At 41.9% G+C, this 19,903-nt stretch overlaps 1 protein-coding gene across 1 annotated transcript; it reads left to right on the forward strand.

Moving 5' to 3' along the window:
• Nucleotides 1–1,996: 1,996 nt before the first annotated feature.
• Nucleotides 1,997–15,896, forward strand: gapdhs (glyceraldehyde-3-phosphate dehydrogenase, spermatogenic). Its single transcript, XM_034873333.1, has 11 exons — nt 1,997–2,195; nt 10,531–10,589; nt 11,773–11,869; nt 12,213–12,319; nt 13,470–13,560; nt 13,669–13,787; nt 13,935–14,016; nt 14,157–14,308; nt 14,444–14,606; nt 15,180–15,277; nt 15,411–15,896. The coding sequence occupies exons 2-11, from the start codon at nt 10,561–10,563 to the stop codon at nt 15,478–15,480; spliced, it is 1,008 nt and encodes a 335-aa protein (XP_034729224.1). The 5' UTR covers nt 1,997–2,195; nt 10,531–10,560; the 3' UTR covers nt 15,481–15,896.
• Nucleotides 15,897–19,903: the final 4,007 nt, after the last annotated feature.

The following is a 19,903-nucleotide window of genomic DNA, read 5'->3' on the forward strand; positions in this document are numbered from 1 at the left end:
AAACCACTGATCCCATGGCTGTTTTATTGAGTGAAATCCAGTTAAACTCTTCATGTGGAGGGACTGTCCTTTTCAAGTGGGGAATTGCACAAGAAATAAATCAGAACTTGACAATTAAAATAAACTATAGGAAAATAGAACTCTTTTCAATGTTAGTCTGCTGTTAAAGCTCATTCATGATTATCAGATCAAAATCTTATGTCACTGAAATAGTCTTAGAAACCTTTTAAAAGTTACATATAGTCATTTAATTAAAGGTACAGCTCAACACATTGATAGTTTTGTGCATTCATTAGACACTTCTTTATTATTTATGTATTTTTTATATTTGTCAGTGAGTAGAAACACTCATTAAGACATTAGATTTAGTTGAAAGTGAGTAGACACAAACACTCGTTTGACCATGTTACTCTAAAGGCAGGACCGCCCCCTATTGAACTAAAATTAAACTGCATGACCCTCACGTGGGATCACTCTTCTGTTTCATCCTACAGTAGCATGTCACCGGGCCAGTGATTATGTTGTCATTTACACAAATGTCTAGGAGACATTTGAGGATATTGTACCAAAAATACACAGACAGAAAGTGGACACCAGTAACCAACCGTATGATGTAATTTGTTTATTTGTTTATATTTTGAAAATGTATTTCATTTATGTCTTCTTCTTTTTTAAATAATATGCTTCCACACACTTCATTCTGTTAACCACTTGTCTGTCTGCTGGCTGTTTCATGTCCCCTTTCCAACATTCAGCCCATATTTATCTTGATTTAACCATAGACTGTGTATATATAATTTAATATATATATAAAATCTATGGATTTAATTTAAACAGGAAGATTGGTGGTTTGTCCAGAAGATGGTGCCATTGTTTAACTTCCTATCCAGAGACTATAGAGAAGCTGCATACGCTAGAACAGCGATATAAACTAGTTACAGGCCTACAGAGATAACATGATTAAATGAACTACCATTCATATGATAGGCAATGATATAATATTCAATATAAAATTGCGTTAGAATGCGGAAATCAAACGCCTATCAAGATGACCCGTTCTCTTTCATCCGTAGAGATGACTAAATGCTCGACCGGATGTGATGTGTGTGTAAATCATGTTGTCAATGAGCGAGCCTTCCTACTTGCTCTGCACTGCAGGGATTTCCCATGTTATACTGGAGTACTGCACGCATCCTCCCTCACGTAGGCTTTTGGTCTCAGTCTGACACGTGCTGTGACATGAAGGGAGAGGATGAGAGAGGAGGGGAGGGGAGAGGAGAGGTGGTTTTGAGGTCCCTTTATTGGACCATTTTGAGAGAAGATTTACAATCACAGAAATCAAAAACAAAAAAGAAGACAAAGAAAAACCTAAAATAAAAATAAAAACTATCAAACAAATATGTGCTTTTCCCAATCAAAAAAGCATCATTTTATATCTTGTGATAATTAAGCCCAATTATCCACTCCAGTTAAGCAGCAGAAGAGCTTGACTCCATGGGAACGTGCCATGCTAGTTTCATCTTCTTACATAACATAAGAGGGTTGCATCTATCAATAGGCTACACACACACACACACACACACACACACAATCTGCAGTCTTTTACAGATCAATAGACCAATGGACAGTGGGGCCTGGTGCTTGGATAGGTCATGCAGTCCAACAGCATCCTGCCAAATGCACATGACCAGCCACGGTCTACTAATTAATAAAAGTAAATGTGTTATTTTGACTATTGCTAATCTACAGCTTCTAGTTTTCTGTTTCTAAGTAAATAGTGGTCACCCATTCATCAAGCTATGCTTCCCTTGAATTTCCTCAAATGCGCGTAACTAATTATGCGCTATTGAAACCATAGACGGTTAAAGAAACATCTTCATCATTCCAACCTCTTCCACGTTGGCATCCAGCTACTCTCTCTGTCTCTCTTACCCTGTGTCTTATCTGTGTGTGGCTGTCTCGGGTCAATATTAGGGTCTATAAGATGTGTGAAAAAGACGTTAACCAGACCAGTGCTTCAACCCTCGAGTTACTATGGCAGCCGTGACTAGTCCCTCGTTCCGAATGGAGCCTGAAAGGGTGACATGACGTCACGTCGCCGTGGCGACCAGGCTCCCCGAGACACGTGTCTTGTATAAAAGGGGACGGCGGCGCTGTCGATTGCGCACACAGACTCAAGAAGCATCAGCCGTCAGGTAAGCCGCTACACTGAATTACCGTGCAACTTGTAAGGCTACTTTAGAGCTCCGCCCTTCTAACGGCTAGAATACCCACATTTACACTAAGGACGTTAAAACTATTCTAGACGATTCAGCCTTTACTACGGTTTCTAAAGCTAGCATATCTGTCGGTGCACAAATGTAGGCCTTCCATAAACCAACTAAACAAAACGCCGTTTAATTTTTTTCACATTCACTCTTAAATACAACTTACTTACGTCGCACATTCTCCTGAGACTTTAATAACAAAAAGCCGTAAAGGAAGCCATTGGACATCCTGTTGCCTTTCCAGCTTCATTTAAATCAGCCCCGTAACGTTAACCATTCAAAGTGGCGCTCGTGCGCGAACGACACGCGAGAGGAGGATGAGAAAGTGCCTTGTGAAATAACGTGAAGTGAAAAACTTAGAGCTCATTCCACGTTTGGACTTGCATGACAGCCTCGTTCGCTTCATCGGTACAGGAAGAGAGCAGCGAGGATGGGAGGGGATGCGGCCATGGCCTCGCTGTCTGGAGAGAGCCCGGTCGTTGTATAACATTTCCTTCAGAATCGTTTTCGTTGCATCAGATAGCCGAAACCAAAATCCACTAAAGCTGTAAACACCCCGAAGCATTAAAATGACAAGGTTCCTTATTGCAAAGACAATCTGCACATATTAATTATGGTCAATTCATAAGGAATTCATCTGAAGCTAAATTGTCCTACTGGGCGGGTAACGTGACATTGGCAGCTACCATTTCTGCATCTTTGCGGAAGTGGATTAGTCTCCATGTTATGTAACCCAACACACACATCGACTTTAACACCGCAGACAATATAACAATATCTTATATCTGTAGCTATGTAATTTGAATGTAAATTGGTTTTCTGTTAAGCTGTAAATTGACACATAGGGAGCTGATTAAAGCCGGTGTGCTGGGGGGAATGAGTGTACGTGAGTGGAGGTGAGGCTACGTGCCTCCCCTGGTCTTTATGATGAAGTCTGTCGTCGTTGCGCCAGTAGATTTCAGAGATGAATGAAACTCTCACAATGATGGGAGGCAGAGTGATGCAATAACCGTAACGGGACACATGAATGACCTTGGCTTTATTTCCCGTAGAAAGATGTGAGAGGCTTGCTGAAAGCCTTCCTGTGATGGCTTTGAAGGGCATAGAGGCCGTGCAGTGTCGCATTATTATGTCGCAGTTGGACTCGATGACTCGACAGACCTGTTGATGCGGTTTGCAAAGAGGCCTGCTTGCGCTTTTTAAAGAAGTAGGGCACAGCCTAATCAGCCATACAGAACAATATTAATTAACATTAATATTATGAATTGTAGATAATAACGTATTTATTCATCGTGACAGTCAGAGTGTAGGTGTGGTACAAGTGCAGCCATGCCTGGCCTTGTCTCATTGTTGAAGGTTATCAGTGCAGCTGAGGAAGGTCCCAGCAGGCCCAGAGCTGCTGTAGGGATGCTGACCCGTTGCTTTTATTTATTCTCCAACGCCTCACCATCTTGGAAGAAAAGGGTTCTTCCCACTGTACCCAATACCCATGGATGGGAGTCGGGCCTAAACCCAGGCTCTGGATGACTGAAGGTCACATAGACATCACAAGCACCTGTCCTTTTTCTTCTCGAGAGAAAGTGTCCTTTTTTCTGGATGCATTTTTTAATCTTCATTTTGTATTAATGAATATAGCCTACATACACTACTGTTTGCACACAGCTTCTATGTCAAACTAAAGTATTTTTTTTATTTATTGATTGGAGATGAGGCTTTGTGTGTGTGTGTGTGTTGAAACTAGTAACATAGAAAACATGCACAGTGACAGTTTCCTATGCTGTAAGTGCTAAAAAGTCTGTTTTAACTGCTTATTGGACGCAGGAAATAAAATCAGTTGTTAAGGTATCAGAGTTGTTTTAATATATTTATCGTGGTTTCTTTTCAAATAAATAATTCTTAACTATTAGGTCTTTTTTTCCTTGGGCCTCTGCTGCCCAAAATATCTGTGCACATCCCTGTTCACTAATAAAAGGCCTAGTGCTGCCAGAAAGATGCTAACTATTGTAGTCAAAGCTGTATGTGTGCCAGACTTCATGCTCTATGATCATAGTTTTGGAAGAAATTGAATGAACAGCAGAACAGTTTGTCATGCATCAAGCAGAAAATAGTTTTGCAGTATTTTTAATTAACATGATTTATGATAATAACCCCCCTCTCGATTTATTTCCCCAACCGACTTCTTAATCGCATGTATAACTTTATTTAGAGCAGGCGTTTCTTGTCCAAGATCCAGTCTAGTCTAAAATAACTGTAATGACAATAGGATCTCCAAATGAAATTAGTCTACTAGTTTTATCAATGCATTTGCAAATTGCATCATAGTTTTGTTTTAGTTGGACATTCATTCTGCCCTTGTATTTGTTGCAGATCAGGGTGTCGGCCACCTGTCTGACATGTCAGTGACTGCGTTACCAGCATGTTGCCCCTTCACTGAGCAAGGAGTAAACTATTAGCCAATGAGATTAGAGCACATTACTACACCCGGGATATGTTATTAGCTATCAAGGACTACAGCCATGTTATTAAGGAGATATGGACAAGCTACTTGTGATGTGTGTAAATGCGAGGCCATGGGGTTTTTGTTACATTGGTCACAGATGTGGACTGGATTCTCAGGTGCTTGCTGTAAGAAGAATAAAGGCATTTTTTCTTCATCCTTTAGATCAGTGTCTGCATGCTATCCATGTTGGAATTGCCAAACAATCTTCCTCTTCCCTTTGGTACACACTTTGGAGCAGGCTGCTGGGCTTCAATACAGATTGGTGTACTTTATCCTGCAGTTAGTGAATAATCGGTGCTACTAAAAGTCAATTTTGTTTTTGGTTTTTGTTTAAGTGTTTTTTTTTTTAAGTTGGTTATGACTTATGATTTGTTTTTCCTTGGTTAACACAGATGTTCTACTTAAAGGGAGTCTGGTTTTTTTCTAGACCGAGAACTCCCGTATTCTCTGCTGCTGACTTATCACCCAGCCATCTTGTCCAGGATGTGTGTAAGAGAGAAGGAACTCCAGAGTGACTCAGCACTCTGCACCTAACTGTCACAAATTTAAGGAAATAAACCCTTCAGTAGGGAAGGTTATACACAACTGACACATGAAAGGCCCTTACTTGTACAACAAAGCAGTTTTGCGTAGTTTTTTATACAGTAATTCAAAAGTGCAGGTGTTCTAACAGCAAGCAAGATATGAGGAAGGTAGCCAACACAGCTTACAACTGTACTACTACTACATGAGAGAGGTGAGGAGACAAGGGACAGGGTCTGAGGCATAAGAAGGTTATCTATCATCTAGCTGCTGACACAGGATCACGTGTGGGTGTGCGTGTGTGTGTGACTGAATCTTCTGCAGTTGGTTACAGCACACCTTTTTACTAATTCATGGTGGTTGGTGTGTGTCCACATGAGTCTTTTGGTGCATGAATAAGTCTTTGTTGAACTGCAATACATGCAACTGCTACATTTCTAAAAACACCTCAATCATCCTCATCTTTATCTATTCTTATCATTAAATATTAAAGCTTATGAATAATGAAAGCTATCTCGCACTATAAATTCACTGTCTGCTTATCATGTTAATTTGCCCCTGGTGAATAAATCCTGGTGGCAAACCTATTTCCCTGTGAGGGACAGGAAAGATACTTTGGCTCTGGTGGCATGTCTAATAGAAACAGTGAACGTCTTATCTGTCCGAGTGTCAGCAGGAGACCATGCCTGCTGAGTCGGACACACAGCCTGTGGTGGTGGTGTGTGTGTGTGTGTGTGTGTGGCTGTGGCTGTTGATGTGATGTAGTTGGACATTTAACTGACTAGTTTACAGCAGCAAGGTGACATTGCCTCACTGCTTCCTCTCTTTTTATAGTCTGCTACTGCTACAGAGGAGGCAGAATAAAAGAGGAGCAGGAGAAAAGTTCACTGAAGTTGAACTCAAGACGTTTGACTCCACGTCATCACAAATGTGTGTGTATTTAAGGGTGTAAAGCTGGCATTTTGTTAAGTCTCTAATGCATTTGATTTTTTCTTTTCACCAAGAGGCGGGCAAGAAGAGAAAAGATGACCTTATTGGATAGTCTGCCTGGCCTTTCAACCCACTGCAGTGGAAAAATACTGGAGAGGAAGAGGGTGTGGCAGAGGGATAAAAAACGGGAAGTTTAAATAGGCAAAAGACACTAAAAGAAGGGAGGAGGATGGAGGAAGGCAGGAGGAGTGGCGTAGTGGGCTGGAAAAGCAAGGGTACAGTCAGTGAGTTCATTCTCTCACTAACAAATTTGAAAAAAACTGAGGCAACCCAACTAGCTTTATCTAAACTTAGCCTCTCCTCACATGAATACAGGCCGTTTACTAACTGTAACTGCTTTAGAAAACAGCCACTCTATACCAAATAAGTAGCACACATCACGTACAACAACCCCATCAAGCCTTCTCTCCTTTGTATTGAGTAAGATTTCACCACCTGATGCTCCCTTTTTTTTTTTTTGTCCTTTTCCGGTCAACTAGTTATGAGTAAACTTCCCTCCAGTGGTCCCTCTGGTGCACATGCATACACACAAGCACAGCGACCCTGTCCTGCAATCCCGTCAAGCCCCCTGCCCCCCCCGGGCTGAACTCTTGAGTTTATGTGTGGAAAGTGGGTCGCAGCTCAGAGGGAGTGTAGGGTTGTCCTAAATGATGAGGACTAGACAAAGAGTGGCGAGGAGATGGAGGTAGGATGTTGAATTTTAATGATTAGTTTGGGTGGTGGTGTAAAGGGGAGGGGAGGCGTAGTATTCACCAGCCAGTCCTGCTTTCGTCTAACCAATCACAAGAAGAGATTGTTGCCCCACCTCCTTGTCAAGTGACTCATAGGTTTGGTCTGACCCGTGCCGGTGATAAAGGAGTTGTGAGATTGATGGACCAGGGAGTTGAGACAAAAGTGAGGATAAGGGAGGACAAGTGAACAAAGAGATGGAATTTGATTGGCTACCTTTCGCATGTCTGGCCGTCTGCCTCTTCTTCCTACATTTGAATGAGTGTCAGCAGATTGCAAACTCCAGTTAAGAGAATGCAACTTCTTGCTCTGCTCTGCACAATAGTGCCTCTATAAGCTGTGTGTGCATTGAATCCAGATCAGGGGCTCATTGGTCTACAGTCAAAAGAGGCAGAGCTGTTTTGTGGAGAAGTGGGAAGAGCTGCTGGCTATGTAGATGGCAGTAGAAAGTTTACTGCACATGAAAACCTTAATGTAACTCGATATAGAAACATGGGATAATTAGTAACAATATTTTGCACAACATTTAGAAGCTGAAGAGGGGTGCTACAATAGAGTATGATGTTGCACCGCCAGTGTTTAATTGTTTGGCTGCCTGGTGTAACCCATCCCTCTTCTCCCATTGATTGACCAAAGCCTGCATTGTTGCCTGGCAACAGTAATGGACATGGAAGGGGGGGAAGTGTCGGCAAGTACATCCTTTGCCAGGCAGCCACGCGGATGCACCTTCCCTTGTTTAGAGTCTCCAATACTTCATAAGACAGGTTATTTACACAAACATTTATTCAACTCTACTAATTAAAAACTATTATTTTCTGTGCATAACGACATAGGTAAATTAATAGTTAACCTGCATTGTTGAGTCATCAGATCTCTCTTATGTGGCTCCACTAGTCCTTGTCCAGACTTTCCACCTGCTTGAAGCAGAATAGCCCCACTCTGTTTAGAAAGTAGCACCATTTGTTAGTAGAGCAGCCATTGTAAGTTGGAAAACCCAGGGCAACTGCACTGGGTAGAGAAAATAGAGAGGTGAGCAGAAGAGTTCAAAAGAGAGCAAAGGGAGAGAGTGCGTGCAGAGTGTTGTGGTTATGGTGGGACCTGAGTACAAAGGAGGGAAAAAGACACAGAAATGTGAGAACAGCATGGTCATACTGTATGCACCCTCTCTCTCCTCTATCTCTCTACCTCTCTCTCTCCGTTGCTGACCTTATATAATGGATGCTAGCAGCAGAGCACAAAATGGCTGCTCTACCCTGCAAGGTAGGCGCATAAGTATGCACTGCAAATGACCCTGTTAGAAATCTGACAGTTGAAATTGTGGCAGACTGTTCAATAAATTGATTTTCACTGGCATTAGATCGGGTTCCAGTGAGACAGAGACATCTATTTGTGCTTATTCACAAGCAAATAAATCCAGGTTCAAATTGTTTCAAGTTATTATCTGCCATTGTTAATGTTCAAGAGCATGTGTGAGAAGGCGAGAGACAATTTATCCTAATCTGGTGACCCTAACAGTCTATTTACAGTGCTCCCACAATGCATTTCATCAGATTGATGGCGTGTCCTACATGCTCCCCATCTGGACACACACATGCACTCACACAGACAGAGACACACACACACACGGATTAGGAGATTACTGTAGTCTAAAATGACAACCACCCAGTTTCAAGGACAATCTGTGTTAGCCTTACTCTACCTGCACCTGACACACACACACACACACACACACACACACACATATGTTAGCTGCTGGTTAGGCTAACAACTGGTCAAGGCTACTGAGCTACCATATCTGAAGTTTTTGGGTACATGTTCCTTACAGAAATCTGTGTAAATGTGTAAAAACTTAATAAATAATGATACATTTTTAAGAAATAACTTACTTGTTATCCTAAACAAAGTTTTAGGAAGTTTTCTGTTGATATAGACTGGGAGCTAAACACTGTATAAGGGCCTATTTTTTCTAGAATAGACATTTCAAGGACAGCAAAGGAGAGGAAGGGGTGGAGCCAGTAGATGAAGGAAGGAAGGAGAGGGGATGCAATTGTTAGAAAAAGGGGGGCTGGAAAAGTGGGAGGCGAGGACAGAGGAGGTGTTGAGAGCAGGAACAGGCGAATGAGTATAGCGCATGAGAAGGAGAAAGAAGAGGGAAAAGGAGGTCACATTGTTGAGTCATAGCCAGGCTTCCTCTTGTTCACTCGCCAGACAAGTCTTTGCTTGTTGCGTTACATTCCGATCACTTTCTCTCTCCCTTCTTTTCCATTATTTGCTAAACATGTACCTGCATGATGTAGCACGTCCGTACTCCTGCAGCAGAATGCACATAAAACATGCTATTTGACAGCCTGTGTTTTTTTTCATCACTTACCATACACACAATAACAGCCTTGCACAGTAGTAGTCTGATATTCTAACCTAAACCCTCACTCAGCTCCACTTGTCATACTAATTTCTGGAGAACACGGACATACTTTACCACCTTGGTGTTTTTTTTCATCCTTTAGTGCAAATGCGTCACACCGCGTGTATAGGCCACTGTTCTGTGAAGATACTGCTACCAGTCTTTCATACATGTTAATGTATCATTGCAGGACAGACCTTACAGAAAATACACACAGAAGAAAATGACATACAAAGTAGATACATCATTTGATCCACAGAGCAAGTTTTCAGCGACCTTAGCAGATGACCGATACGGGCTGCTGATTTTCTTGAGCCGATATTTGGAGCTGATACTGCTTTTGCTCCCTCAATTTACATCATAAAAATGTAAATCCTGCCACACTGGATTTGCTTTCAGAATTTGCTCTGCTATTTCTCCAGCAACACAGAGCTGCCTATGGACGCCTGTCTGGAAATAATGCCGGGAGAAAACTATCGGCGAACGCAGCAGCCGCAAAAAAAAGAGCCCGCAAATACCAGCCCAATATATTTTGCCGGCTGATAAAATCGGTCTATCACTAGATGCAAGTCAGAGGATTAGGAAAAGGTGGCAGGAAATCTTCCCATCGATTTAAAAAAAACTTGTGACACCATCAGTGTTGCCCCCCGAAGCGCTGCCCACTTCCCTTCAGCGTCCATGGTAACAATAGACTAGGCCATATGTAAATATATATGATAATAACTATTTGGGTTGTTCAGATCATAGCGGTATGCAGCACGGTCAGCTTGTGAACTTGTACACTGAAGAACAGAGGGTTCCACTAAAATGGCAGACTTTACAGCAGAGCAACACACACTCATTGTAAATTGCCGACAGCTTAACTTCCCTGAATAAAGCCGCCTCCTGCTGCCAGGGCAACTGTTTGTCTCAGTCCCAAACACCCACATATATTTGAATGGTTGGCACATGGTTATGCTGCAGTGATGTAGGGCATTGTTGAGTCATTTGTCTAAGTGCTTTGCCAGCTAGAGGACATTACTGAGTGAGATTGGATGCAGTGTAATGTTAGTTTCTTCACACCGAAGTTGCTGCTGTTGTTCTAATGTCATTGGTTTCTTTTTCTTTTCTCCCTCCAGTTAACTTTATTCCCCCAGTCAGCAACAGCCATGTCAGACCTCTGTGTTGGAATCAATGGGTGAGTTTGACACACACACACACACACACACACACGCACACACTTTGTAAACAGGATGGTTCAGGGTGATTAGGATAGGATGCTGGTGACTCATGTTTTGGGGATGGATGTTTACTATTTCCACGACAAGTTCTGGTGGTTAGTAAATGGTTACGCAGGGGGTTAAAACTGCATTTGCACTGAGGGTGTAATTGTTTGTAACTGTAAAAGATTTGATCACCAAAAATAATCCACCCTTGCTAAATTTTAATATAAAAAGCGTGGACTAAAGAAGTATCTCAGTTGGGGGGGGGTTGTGTGACTTTGGCTTCATTGAACACGTAACGTATTTGGAGCAAATGTGCTGCGGAATGTACACGGCACACACGGGATAGGATTGTGTGAGTCACAGGCGAGACAAGCTTTTGCTTTGGGACTGTTGTTCAATTTTTTTGGAGCATTTACGGCTGCTCTCTGTGTAGCCAGTTTCATAATGTTAAAATGAATAGAACTTTGAAGGCGAGGAACAAAAACTAATTGCCTGTACTATATTTGTGAAAACAGCTTTATCCCTTGCATCCGTTTTTTCTTTGGGTGGAATATATAGCATAATTATATATAATATAATTTTGTCTACGCTATCTCGTGCAACTGTGATGCAGAAGGGCACAAATGGACTTCTGTTGCAGTAAATAATGGCACCGTAAAGGCTGTACTTTGATTAAATGTTGGAGGTTGGAAGTTCACCCTGTCATCTGCAGCTCTTCACTGTGGTTACATGGTTGGTTTCCATTCCTTCCTATATAATATATCAAAGTGATCGACATAAAATTGCTCCATGCCTAAGGAGTCATATCCTGTCTGTTTTACAATTAAAGCATTCCAAGAAAAGCTTTTAATGTGAATATGCATTAATCATAGCTTACAGTAACAGCAGTAGAGCTGCAGTAATAAAGGAGTGGAAGAACTTTTTCTGCTGAGGGGAATTAATGGGCAGCTCTACGGGAGGTAAACCACTGGAAGTTACGTTGGAGTCTGCAATGACATGACTTCACAGTGCGAGGCTTTGTCAGATTTGTATAAGGTCCCAGGTGGTGTTGGACATTCTGATCAAGTTTCCCACCATTTTCTCAAAACAACATTTATTAATCTTTCTCTCTCCCTGTCTCCCTCTCTCTCCACCCCCCCTTACCTCAATCTACAGTTTCGGTCGTATTGGCCGTCTGGTCCTGAGGGCCTGCCTTCAGAAAGGCATCAATGTTGTGGCTATCAATGACCCCTTCATTGACTTGCAGTACATGGTAAGAAAACCTACATGCACACACTTTGCTTACAAATTATTAACATTTCTATGGTATAATAGTGTATATGACGTCTGTCTATAGTTTATACATTTTATTAATACCTGAACTGAACAACAGTTTTGCTCTCTGACACATGTTGCTTTCTCAGTATCTTGTTTGTCGTATAGTTTGGTTTAGCTTAATTCTTTATTCAGATGTCTTAAATCACCACCCGTGCCTCCTCAAAGATTGATTAGGCATTGGTGTTATGATTACGAAGTTAGGTGTATGAAATAAGATACTATAGTGTTACAAAGAAGTTTAGTTATTAACCTCTTTCCATCCCCGTCCCGCCTCCTAGGTCTACATGTTCAAGTATGACTCCACCCACGGCCGTTACCATGGTGAGGTCTCCCAAGAAGGTGGCAAGCTCGTGGTCGATGGAAACGCCATCTCTGTCTTCCAGTGGTAAGTTTGGGATGACGTTAGGTGGTTAGTGGCCAGCTGATAAATGATTTCATCAGGGTTACTTCAGGACAATGTGAATTGTATCAGAGAGGTCTCTGTAATGAAAGCAGCCTTCTGTGACCTCAGTTTGAAATATTAAACTTTATTCATTTATGAATCATGCTTTTTATTGTTTTATACCACAGAAACCACAGAAAATAAATTAATCTGTAAATATAATAACAGGTAAGAATATAGTTAATGGATATTATAAAACAAAGTATTCAAAAACAAGGTGGAAATAACAATAAAGGAATTGATAAAATAAATTCACACACCAGATTCCCAGCACCTGCTTATATCCCTGCGGTCCAGTCACCACGTTACTGCACCCGGACCGGATAGATACAGTGCACATGCTGTATGTTAAGGCACATTTAAAAAATATAAAATTAAACAAAATAAATAACTAATACAAATAAAATAAATTTAATACAAAAGCATGGTGAATTAAATAAATGTTGCAACCAAACTATTCAGTAGATAAGATTTGTATTTACTCCCACCGCCTTAACCCCAACACATACCACCTGTTTGAACTTTGATTTTGGATTTTGAAGGTAAGCTAATTCAAGCCAGTAAAACTCCTGATCTTTAGTATCAAAAGTATATTCCGTGCTCATGGAGTTGAACGAGGCTTTGTGCTGACTGCGCTCATGTAGCTCTGCCTCCACCCGTTGTACTGGCAGTTGTTTTAGTCCTTTCAGTAATGGAGCCTCCTCTCAGCAAAAGGCTGAGGCTTATAGAGGAGAATTCTTCTTAGAGCACCAACTATACATTACTGAGGTGTCCCTGATTTTAACACACCATCTACTTTTTTGGCAGGCTCTTAAACTTTACATCCCAATGTGTTAATTTAATGTTTTAATTTACATATTTCTAGCATGACATTATCCAGAGAGGCTCTGCACACTAATTCAGATAGCACAGGATGTTCTGTACTAACAAATCCTCACTTCCAACTTGATGTATGTGACTTGTTGTTTTTTTTCCTTCTATTTCTGTTATATTTTTATGTTACTTGTCTTTATTAACCCCAACGTTTAACATTCCTAAATGGTAGTGATAATCTTTTCATCTCAGACTGACTCTGTTCTTTCTCTGACTCTAGTATGAAGCCAGCAGAGATCCCGTGGGGCGACGCTGGAGCCAAGTACGTCGTTGAGTCCACTGGAGTCTTCCTCAGTGTGGAGAAGGCCTCAGTATGTACACACACACACACACATGGTTATATACAGAAACACGCACACAGACTGCCAGATGGTCCGGTTTGTAACCTGTGCCGTCTTTTCTCCCCTGTCCAATCGCAGTCTCACCTCCAGGGCGGAGCTCAGCGTGTGGTTGTGTCCGCCCCCTCACCTGATGCTCCGATGTTTGTCATGGGAGTTAACGAGGACAAATATGACCCCTCCTCCATGACCATTGTCAGGTAACATAACTTTGGTTTTGGACATGCATTCGCACTTTAATCGTCACATACATGTTCCTAGATTTATGTGGAGCTCTTCCCTTATGTACGTGTGTGTGTCTGTGAGTCTGGTTGTCTTAGTGACCGTGTCTGTCTTTCTGTTGATAGCAATGCCTCCTGCACCACCAACTGCCTGGCCCCCCTGGCCAAAGTCATCCACGATAACTTTGGTATTGAGGAGGCTCTCATGGTAAGTCACAGTAAATACTGTAACTCTTAGCCACTGTTGTGACAGAGGCCTTTTCAAAGTGGGTACTGTATTTTTATTCTTAAATGTATGCCAGAGTCACTGTTTTTTTTTTTTGTGTAACACGTCACTCCTCTCTTTAGACCACAGTCCATGCATACACAGCCACCCAGAAGACAGTGGACGGTCCCAGCGCCAAGGCCTGGCGTGATGGCCGCGGGGCTCACCAGAACATCATTCCAGCCTCCACCGGTGCCGCTAAGGCAGTGGGCAAAGTCATCCCTGAACTCAACGGGTAAGGACAAACACATTTCTTATCATCTTGATACACCTTTTTCTAATTGGGGCTTACACACTTACACAGTGAGGAAAAACCAAGAAATGAAGGTGACACAGGTCTAATACCTCTCTCTGTCCATCCTCTCTCTAGTAAGCTGACAGGCATGGCCTTCAGGGTGCCAGTTGCCGACGTGTCAGTGGTGGATCTGACATGCCGTCTGTCCAAGCCTGCAACGTACGCTCAGATTAAGGAAGCCTGCAAGAAGGCCGCACATGGGCCCATGAAGGGCGTGCTGGGTTACACCGAGGACCAGGTAACACCCAGAGTTATTTCACATATACTGTGAAGCAAATACACTAGTAATATTGATAGATCTAAAATTTGAAGTTTTGGGGGATAGGGTGATGCGGGGTAATAAGGACTATCTGCTTTTATACATTTAATTTGGATGCATGGGTTAATATTGACAAATATTCTTGTATTGCTTGGGATTGTGATTTTTGTTTGTTTGTGTATGAATAAAAAATGTAAATAGACATAAAATAAAAATATGAGCTCTGTGTCTGACTGATTGAATTTTGCATGTAATGGTTGTATTATAGTGTCATATTAACTGGTGATGGTGCAGTAAATATGACACATGCCTTTGAGGTGGAAGACCTTGGTTCAATTCCCACTGCAACACATCAACCATCAAATGTGTCCCTGAGCAAGGCACCAAACCCCCAGTTGATCCAGAGGCGTGCGGCCTATGACATATATAGCAATTTTTGCTTTGGAAAAAACCTCAGCTAAATGACATGTAATGTAATGATGTAACGTGATGTAATGTAATGCCTAAGCTGTCCCTGGCTGCACTACAGTATATCCGACTTGTGTTTTGCAGGTGGTGTCCTCTGACTTCATCGGTGACACCCACTCTTCCATCTTTGATGCTGGTGCCGGCATCTCCCTCAACGACAACTTTGTCAAGCTCATTTCTTGGTAAGTTTCCAAATGTCTCACATGTAAAACAGGAAGTTAGTGTTAATCTAAAGACGAGAAGAAAAAAAACACAGTTTTGTCTTTTCAAGCAATGAATTTCTCAATCTCCTTTTTTCGCTCCCACTTTCTCCAGGTATGATAATGAGTTTGGCTACAGCCACCGTGTCGCTGACCTGCTGCTGTACATGCACACCAAGGAGTAGACACTTCCTGTCCAAAAAGGATGTCAGGAAAGGGACCACCCCAATTATCCTCCCACACTCTCCTCTCTCTTTTACACACCCATAGCCAAGTCATAGCATTGCAGCCCTTAGCTCTACTACAGTATGCGTAGGCAGCAGCACCAGTGTGTTTGAGTGTTCTGAGTTTATCTGTTTGTTCTTTAAATTACAAGACGATCGGTTAGTGACAGTATTTGTGTCTGTGTGCCCCCTCTCCTCCTCCCACTGCCACTTTAGATGTGTCCTTTTGGCTCATTGCTATGGTAACTACTGTATTCATCTCCCTGTTGGTGTGTTTTAAAGGCTTAATCATCAGTGGAAAGAAGAAGCTGAGAGGCAGAGCTACTGTAACTCCGCTTAAAAGTAATGAGAGAAAGAAATAAAACTTGAAAAACCTCAGGCTGTTGAGTTGTCCTGTTTCATTATTATCATATCCGTTCCCTGTGTCCTATGGAACCTCAAAATGGAGAAATGTTAATATGAATGTTATAACATCCATGTAAAGGCTGGAGACATCATAGTAATTTATGGACTAAAATGTGCAATGCAATAATAAATAGGGAATCATCGCATAACTGCATGCTCTCCATTTCCTACATCTACATCTTTCAGACAAAGGGGGGGTCCAAAGCTCTGTCAAAGAGGGAGAGGTAAGATGAATGAAAATATGGATTGTGCTGGGTTTAAAAAATTCTAATTTTTTTCTCTCAGTTCAGTTACCAACTCTGTTCTTAAAAATGAGCCTTTCTTTAACTAAATGGGTCCTGCCTGTACTAGGGGCTAGACTCCACTGTTGATCTATTCCCATAGACACTTAAAGAAAGGTTTATTATCTTTACATTTTTTTTAGTAGTTTATTATTTTATCTGTTCCTCATCTCCTCAGAGTAATACTCAGGTAGGGGACATTATGGGGAGGGGGAGGGGGGAGCAGCCAGTAAAGGGAACTATCAGAGCCACCTGCTGTCTTATTTAGGGTACTGCATCACTCAGCAACGCATCCTAAAAAAGTAGAATTCTGCTTTTTCCTGCCTCGGCCAAATCACTGTTCTTAAAAGGAAGTGACAAAAGGATTTTAAAATGTTCATAATCATTTAGCCACCTACTATTTTACTGAACACACTGCAATAGAAACCAGTAGTAGTCACCAGTCTATTGAACTATGGACATATATATGAGCTGTTGACATGTACTATTACAGAGAAACCTTTTTAATTGAAAGAATATATGTATGTTGTTTGAACGCATGACATCATGCTGAAACCAAGGTAAGAGTAGCAAGATGGACTGAGGTTAGCCCAAGCATGTGGGCATCAGCATTTGTTGACTAAAAAGATTCAAATCTAGTCATTTGCCTGAAGCCTGATTTCCCCAAAATGCATGGAGACTGGACAGTTTTGAATGTAGATCATTTGAATTACGCTTACAGATCCAGAGAAACAGCCTTCCACTGCACCACACATGATTGCATTTGGGTCCACTTTGTTTTAAAAAACCAAAAAATGGCCTCATTTGTTTTTACGTATTTGCATTGAGATTTTGATGAGCAAAAAAATTGAGATTTTACTTAGGGCTGGAGAAGAATGGTGTGGACGTATTTTAAATACCCTTTCAAATAATAAATATAATACATTTAATGATCTTTTTTGCATGTATAACATTAGTTACCAACATTATCCTAGTACCCTTGGTTGTGAATTAGTGCTCTAGGCTACCTGAAAAATGCATAAACATAAAGCATATTCATAGCATATATTTTATCTTAGACATGAAAGAGGAGAGAGAAGGGGAGCGACATGCAGCAAAGGGCCGCAGGTTGGAACCAAAACCACGGCCTCTGCAACAAGGACTGAACCTCTGGACATTGGACGCATGCTCAACCGGGTGAGCTACAGTGGTGCACAATTGAACGTTTAATAATACAATAAAGATGCTGTAATGGTTAACACCGTGTGGACTGTAACACTGGACCAGTGTGAGGAGGTTACAGTGGTCAGCTGCATCAGGTGTGTCCATGGGTGGGTCGGTCTACATGGGAGTGGTCAGGTGTGTAGTGACTAAAAGGGCAGAGCGATTGCTCCGCACCAGCCACTAACCAGAGTGACCTAGCTAATAAGGGTTGTGCAAACAGACCCATCTTTGACTTGACGTGAAGACAAGACCAGTCATGAGAATCAAGAGAAGCTCTGAGCTCATGCTCTTCTTCCCGTTTTTTGCTGCTCTTTGCCTTGAGGCGTTTAACATGGAGACAACATTTTACTGTCCCTCTCAAGAGATGAACTGGACAGAGGCCAGACTGTACTGCCAGAAGAACCACATTGACCTTCTAAGTTGGAACGTAGTGGACGAATTCCAGCTGGCTGACTTTTTGTTGCACATTGAGGTCAAACAAGCCTGGATCGGTCTACTCAGAGACCCTGGAAATGCCTCAGCCTGGAGGTGGATAAATGTAAAGTGAGTAGCCTACCTTGTATGGACATGATCTTCATGTTGATTTCATTAATGTGAAATGGAAGGTAAAATGCATTTCTAAGCAAGATATATATTTGTTTCAGAAGTGGAAAGGGGATCTCAGGAGGGGACCTCTCACAGAGCAGCTACTGGGTCGATGGAGAGCCAAGCAGTAACTGTGCAGCTGTGAAAGAGAATTCAAAGTGGTACAGTTTGACGTGTTCAGATGCATACGGTTTATACTGCTTGGAAAATGGTAAAATTAACTATCACAGCAAAAACCTTACCTGGTACAGCGCTTCTCAGTACTGTAAGACTGACAGTAAAGGTGACCTAGCCACCTTCACCATGAGAAACACGGAAGAATCAATGAAACCTGGCTGGATTGGACTGTACAGAGAGGCTGGTGGGACCTGGCGCTGGATTGGACGTCAGTCAAATGACTTCAGAAACTGGGCCGACGGAGAGCCACTCACCGCTGACTGTGGCTTTTTTGATCCGGAAAAAGTTAAATGGCAAAGCAGCGCATGCTCCGAAAAGCTTAGGTTTGTCTGCTATGATGACGACATGGTGGTGGTGAATGAGAACAGGACATGGGACCATGCCCTGGAGCACTGCAGGGGCATAGAAACCCCGTGTGAGGACTCGAGTCCCTGCAATCACAGCTATGACCTCCTGAGCCTGAACGTCATGTCTGAGCATCAACTGAACGTCAACTATGTCCTCGACAGGATCTACAGAGCCACGAGCGATGAGGTTTGAGAATGGGGGGCAGGGTTAACACATCAGAAAAAAAGAGAGGTCACCAAGTTTGGCTCAGGCTTTAATGCGAAGCGATGCAGCCACTTTTGTTAGGTTGCATATCGCGATCATTTAAACCATTTTTGATCACTTTTTTCAGACTAAATAAAAAAATAATCAAATATTCCTCCAAGACCACAATCGCAACACAATCTTTTTAATCCTCTTACACAATCCCCCAGATTTATCTTGCAGCCCCTTGTGGAAATCATTGAGACAGGACATAGTAAACCGATCGAATTAGAAGTAAAATTTAAAAGCCTTGATGAAAAATGTCAATGTTGAATGAAAACATTTAAAGACGTAATGAAGACATAGACACATGAATTGGAATTAGTTTGTTTGAAAAATATAAAGGCTCTTTTTAAAACTGGAGTTGCCATAAGTATGCATGCATAAAGTGAATGGAAGCAGTCCCAACCCTTTTGCAACAGGGACTCAACACTTCCTTTGTGTTTCTCAGGTTTGGATAGGTCTGCGCTTCCTGGGGGGGGAGTGGTGGTGGACAGATGGAACTCAGCTGGAAGACCAGGGGAGGCTGCCTCACTGTCCGTCCCGGTGGCAACAGTGTGGGACCCTTTCCAAAAACCACAAGGAGAACTGGATCACCAGGGACTGCTCAGAAAGAAGAAACTTTGTCTGTTACAAAGTAAAAGGCGGTCTACTTGGATCTGATCAGGCAAAGCCAGGGCAGGCCTAGAACCTTTCAGTTCTCCGTTGTTAGAGCCTGTTTTGTCTGTAGCGGTACACATTGACACACATCTATTCCAAGACTCTGTATTCTTTAGTGATAACATTTAATTGAAAGTAGAAGATTAGACACTCAGATATTTCCTGATTTATTATTTGCCAGAGAGTGAGGAAGAATATGTCCTGTTACTCTTTACCTTTTTAAAAAGAGATGTCTTGTGACCGTAGTACAAAACAGGAAGTGACAAAAAACTTTCCCCTCTTGTTTTTTGTGACCGTTAAGTTGCTTGTGTAATCCTTACTGTAGAAATTAAAATGAAAAACAAAACAAATATGATGCATGAATGAATGTTCTGTTTTATTCTACTTAAACTTAGTTAAATCTCGTCATTTACACAAAATCATGACTTTCTCCAGCTGAATGTCTTCAGTGCCTGTTTTACTTTAAGTCCCTCAATGCTGTA

This window comes from Etheostoma cragini, chromosome 6 (genome assembly GCF_013103735.1).
Source record: "Etheostoma cragini isolate CJK2018 chromosome 6, CSU_Ecrag_1.0, whole genome shotgun sequence".
Classification (NCBI taxonomy): domain Eukaryota; kingdom Metazoa; phylum Chordata; class Actinopteri; order Perciformes; family Percidae; genus Etheostoma; species Etheostoma cragini.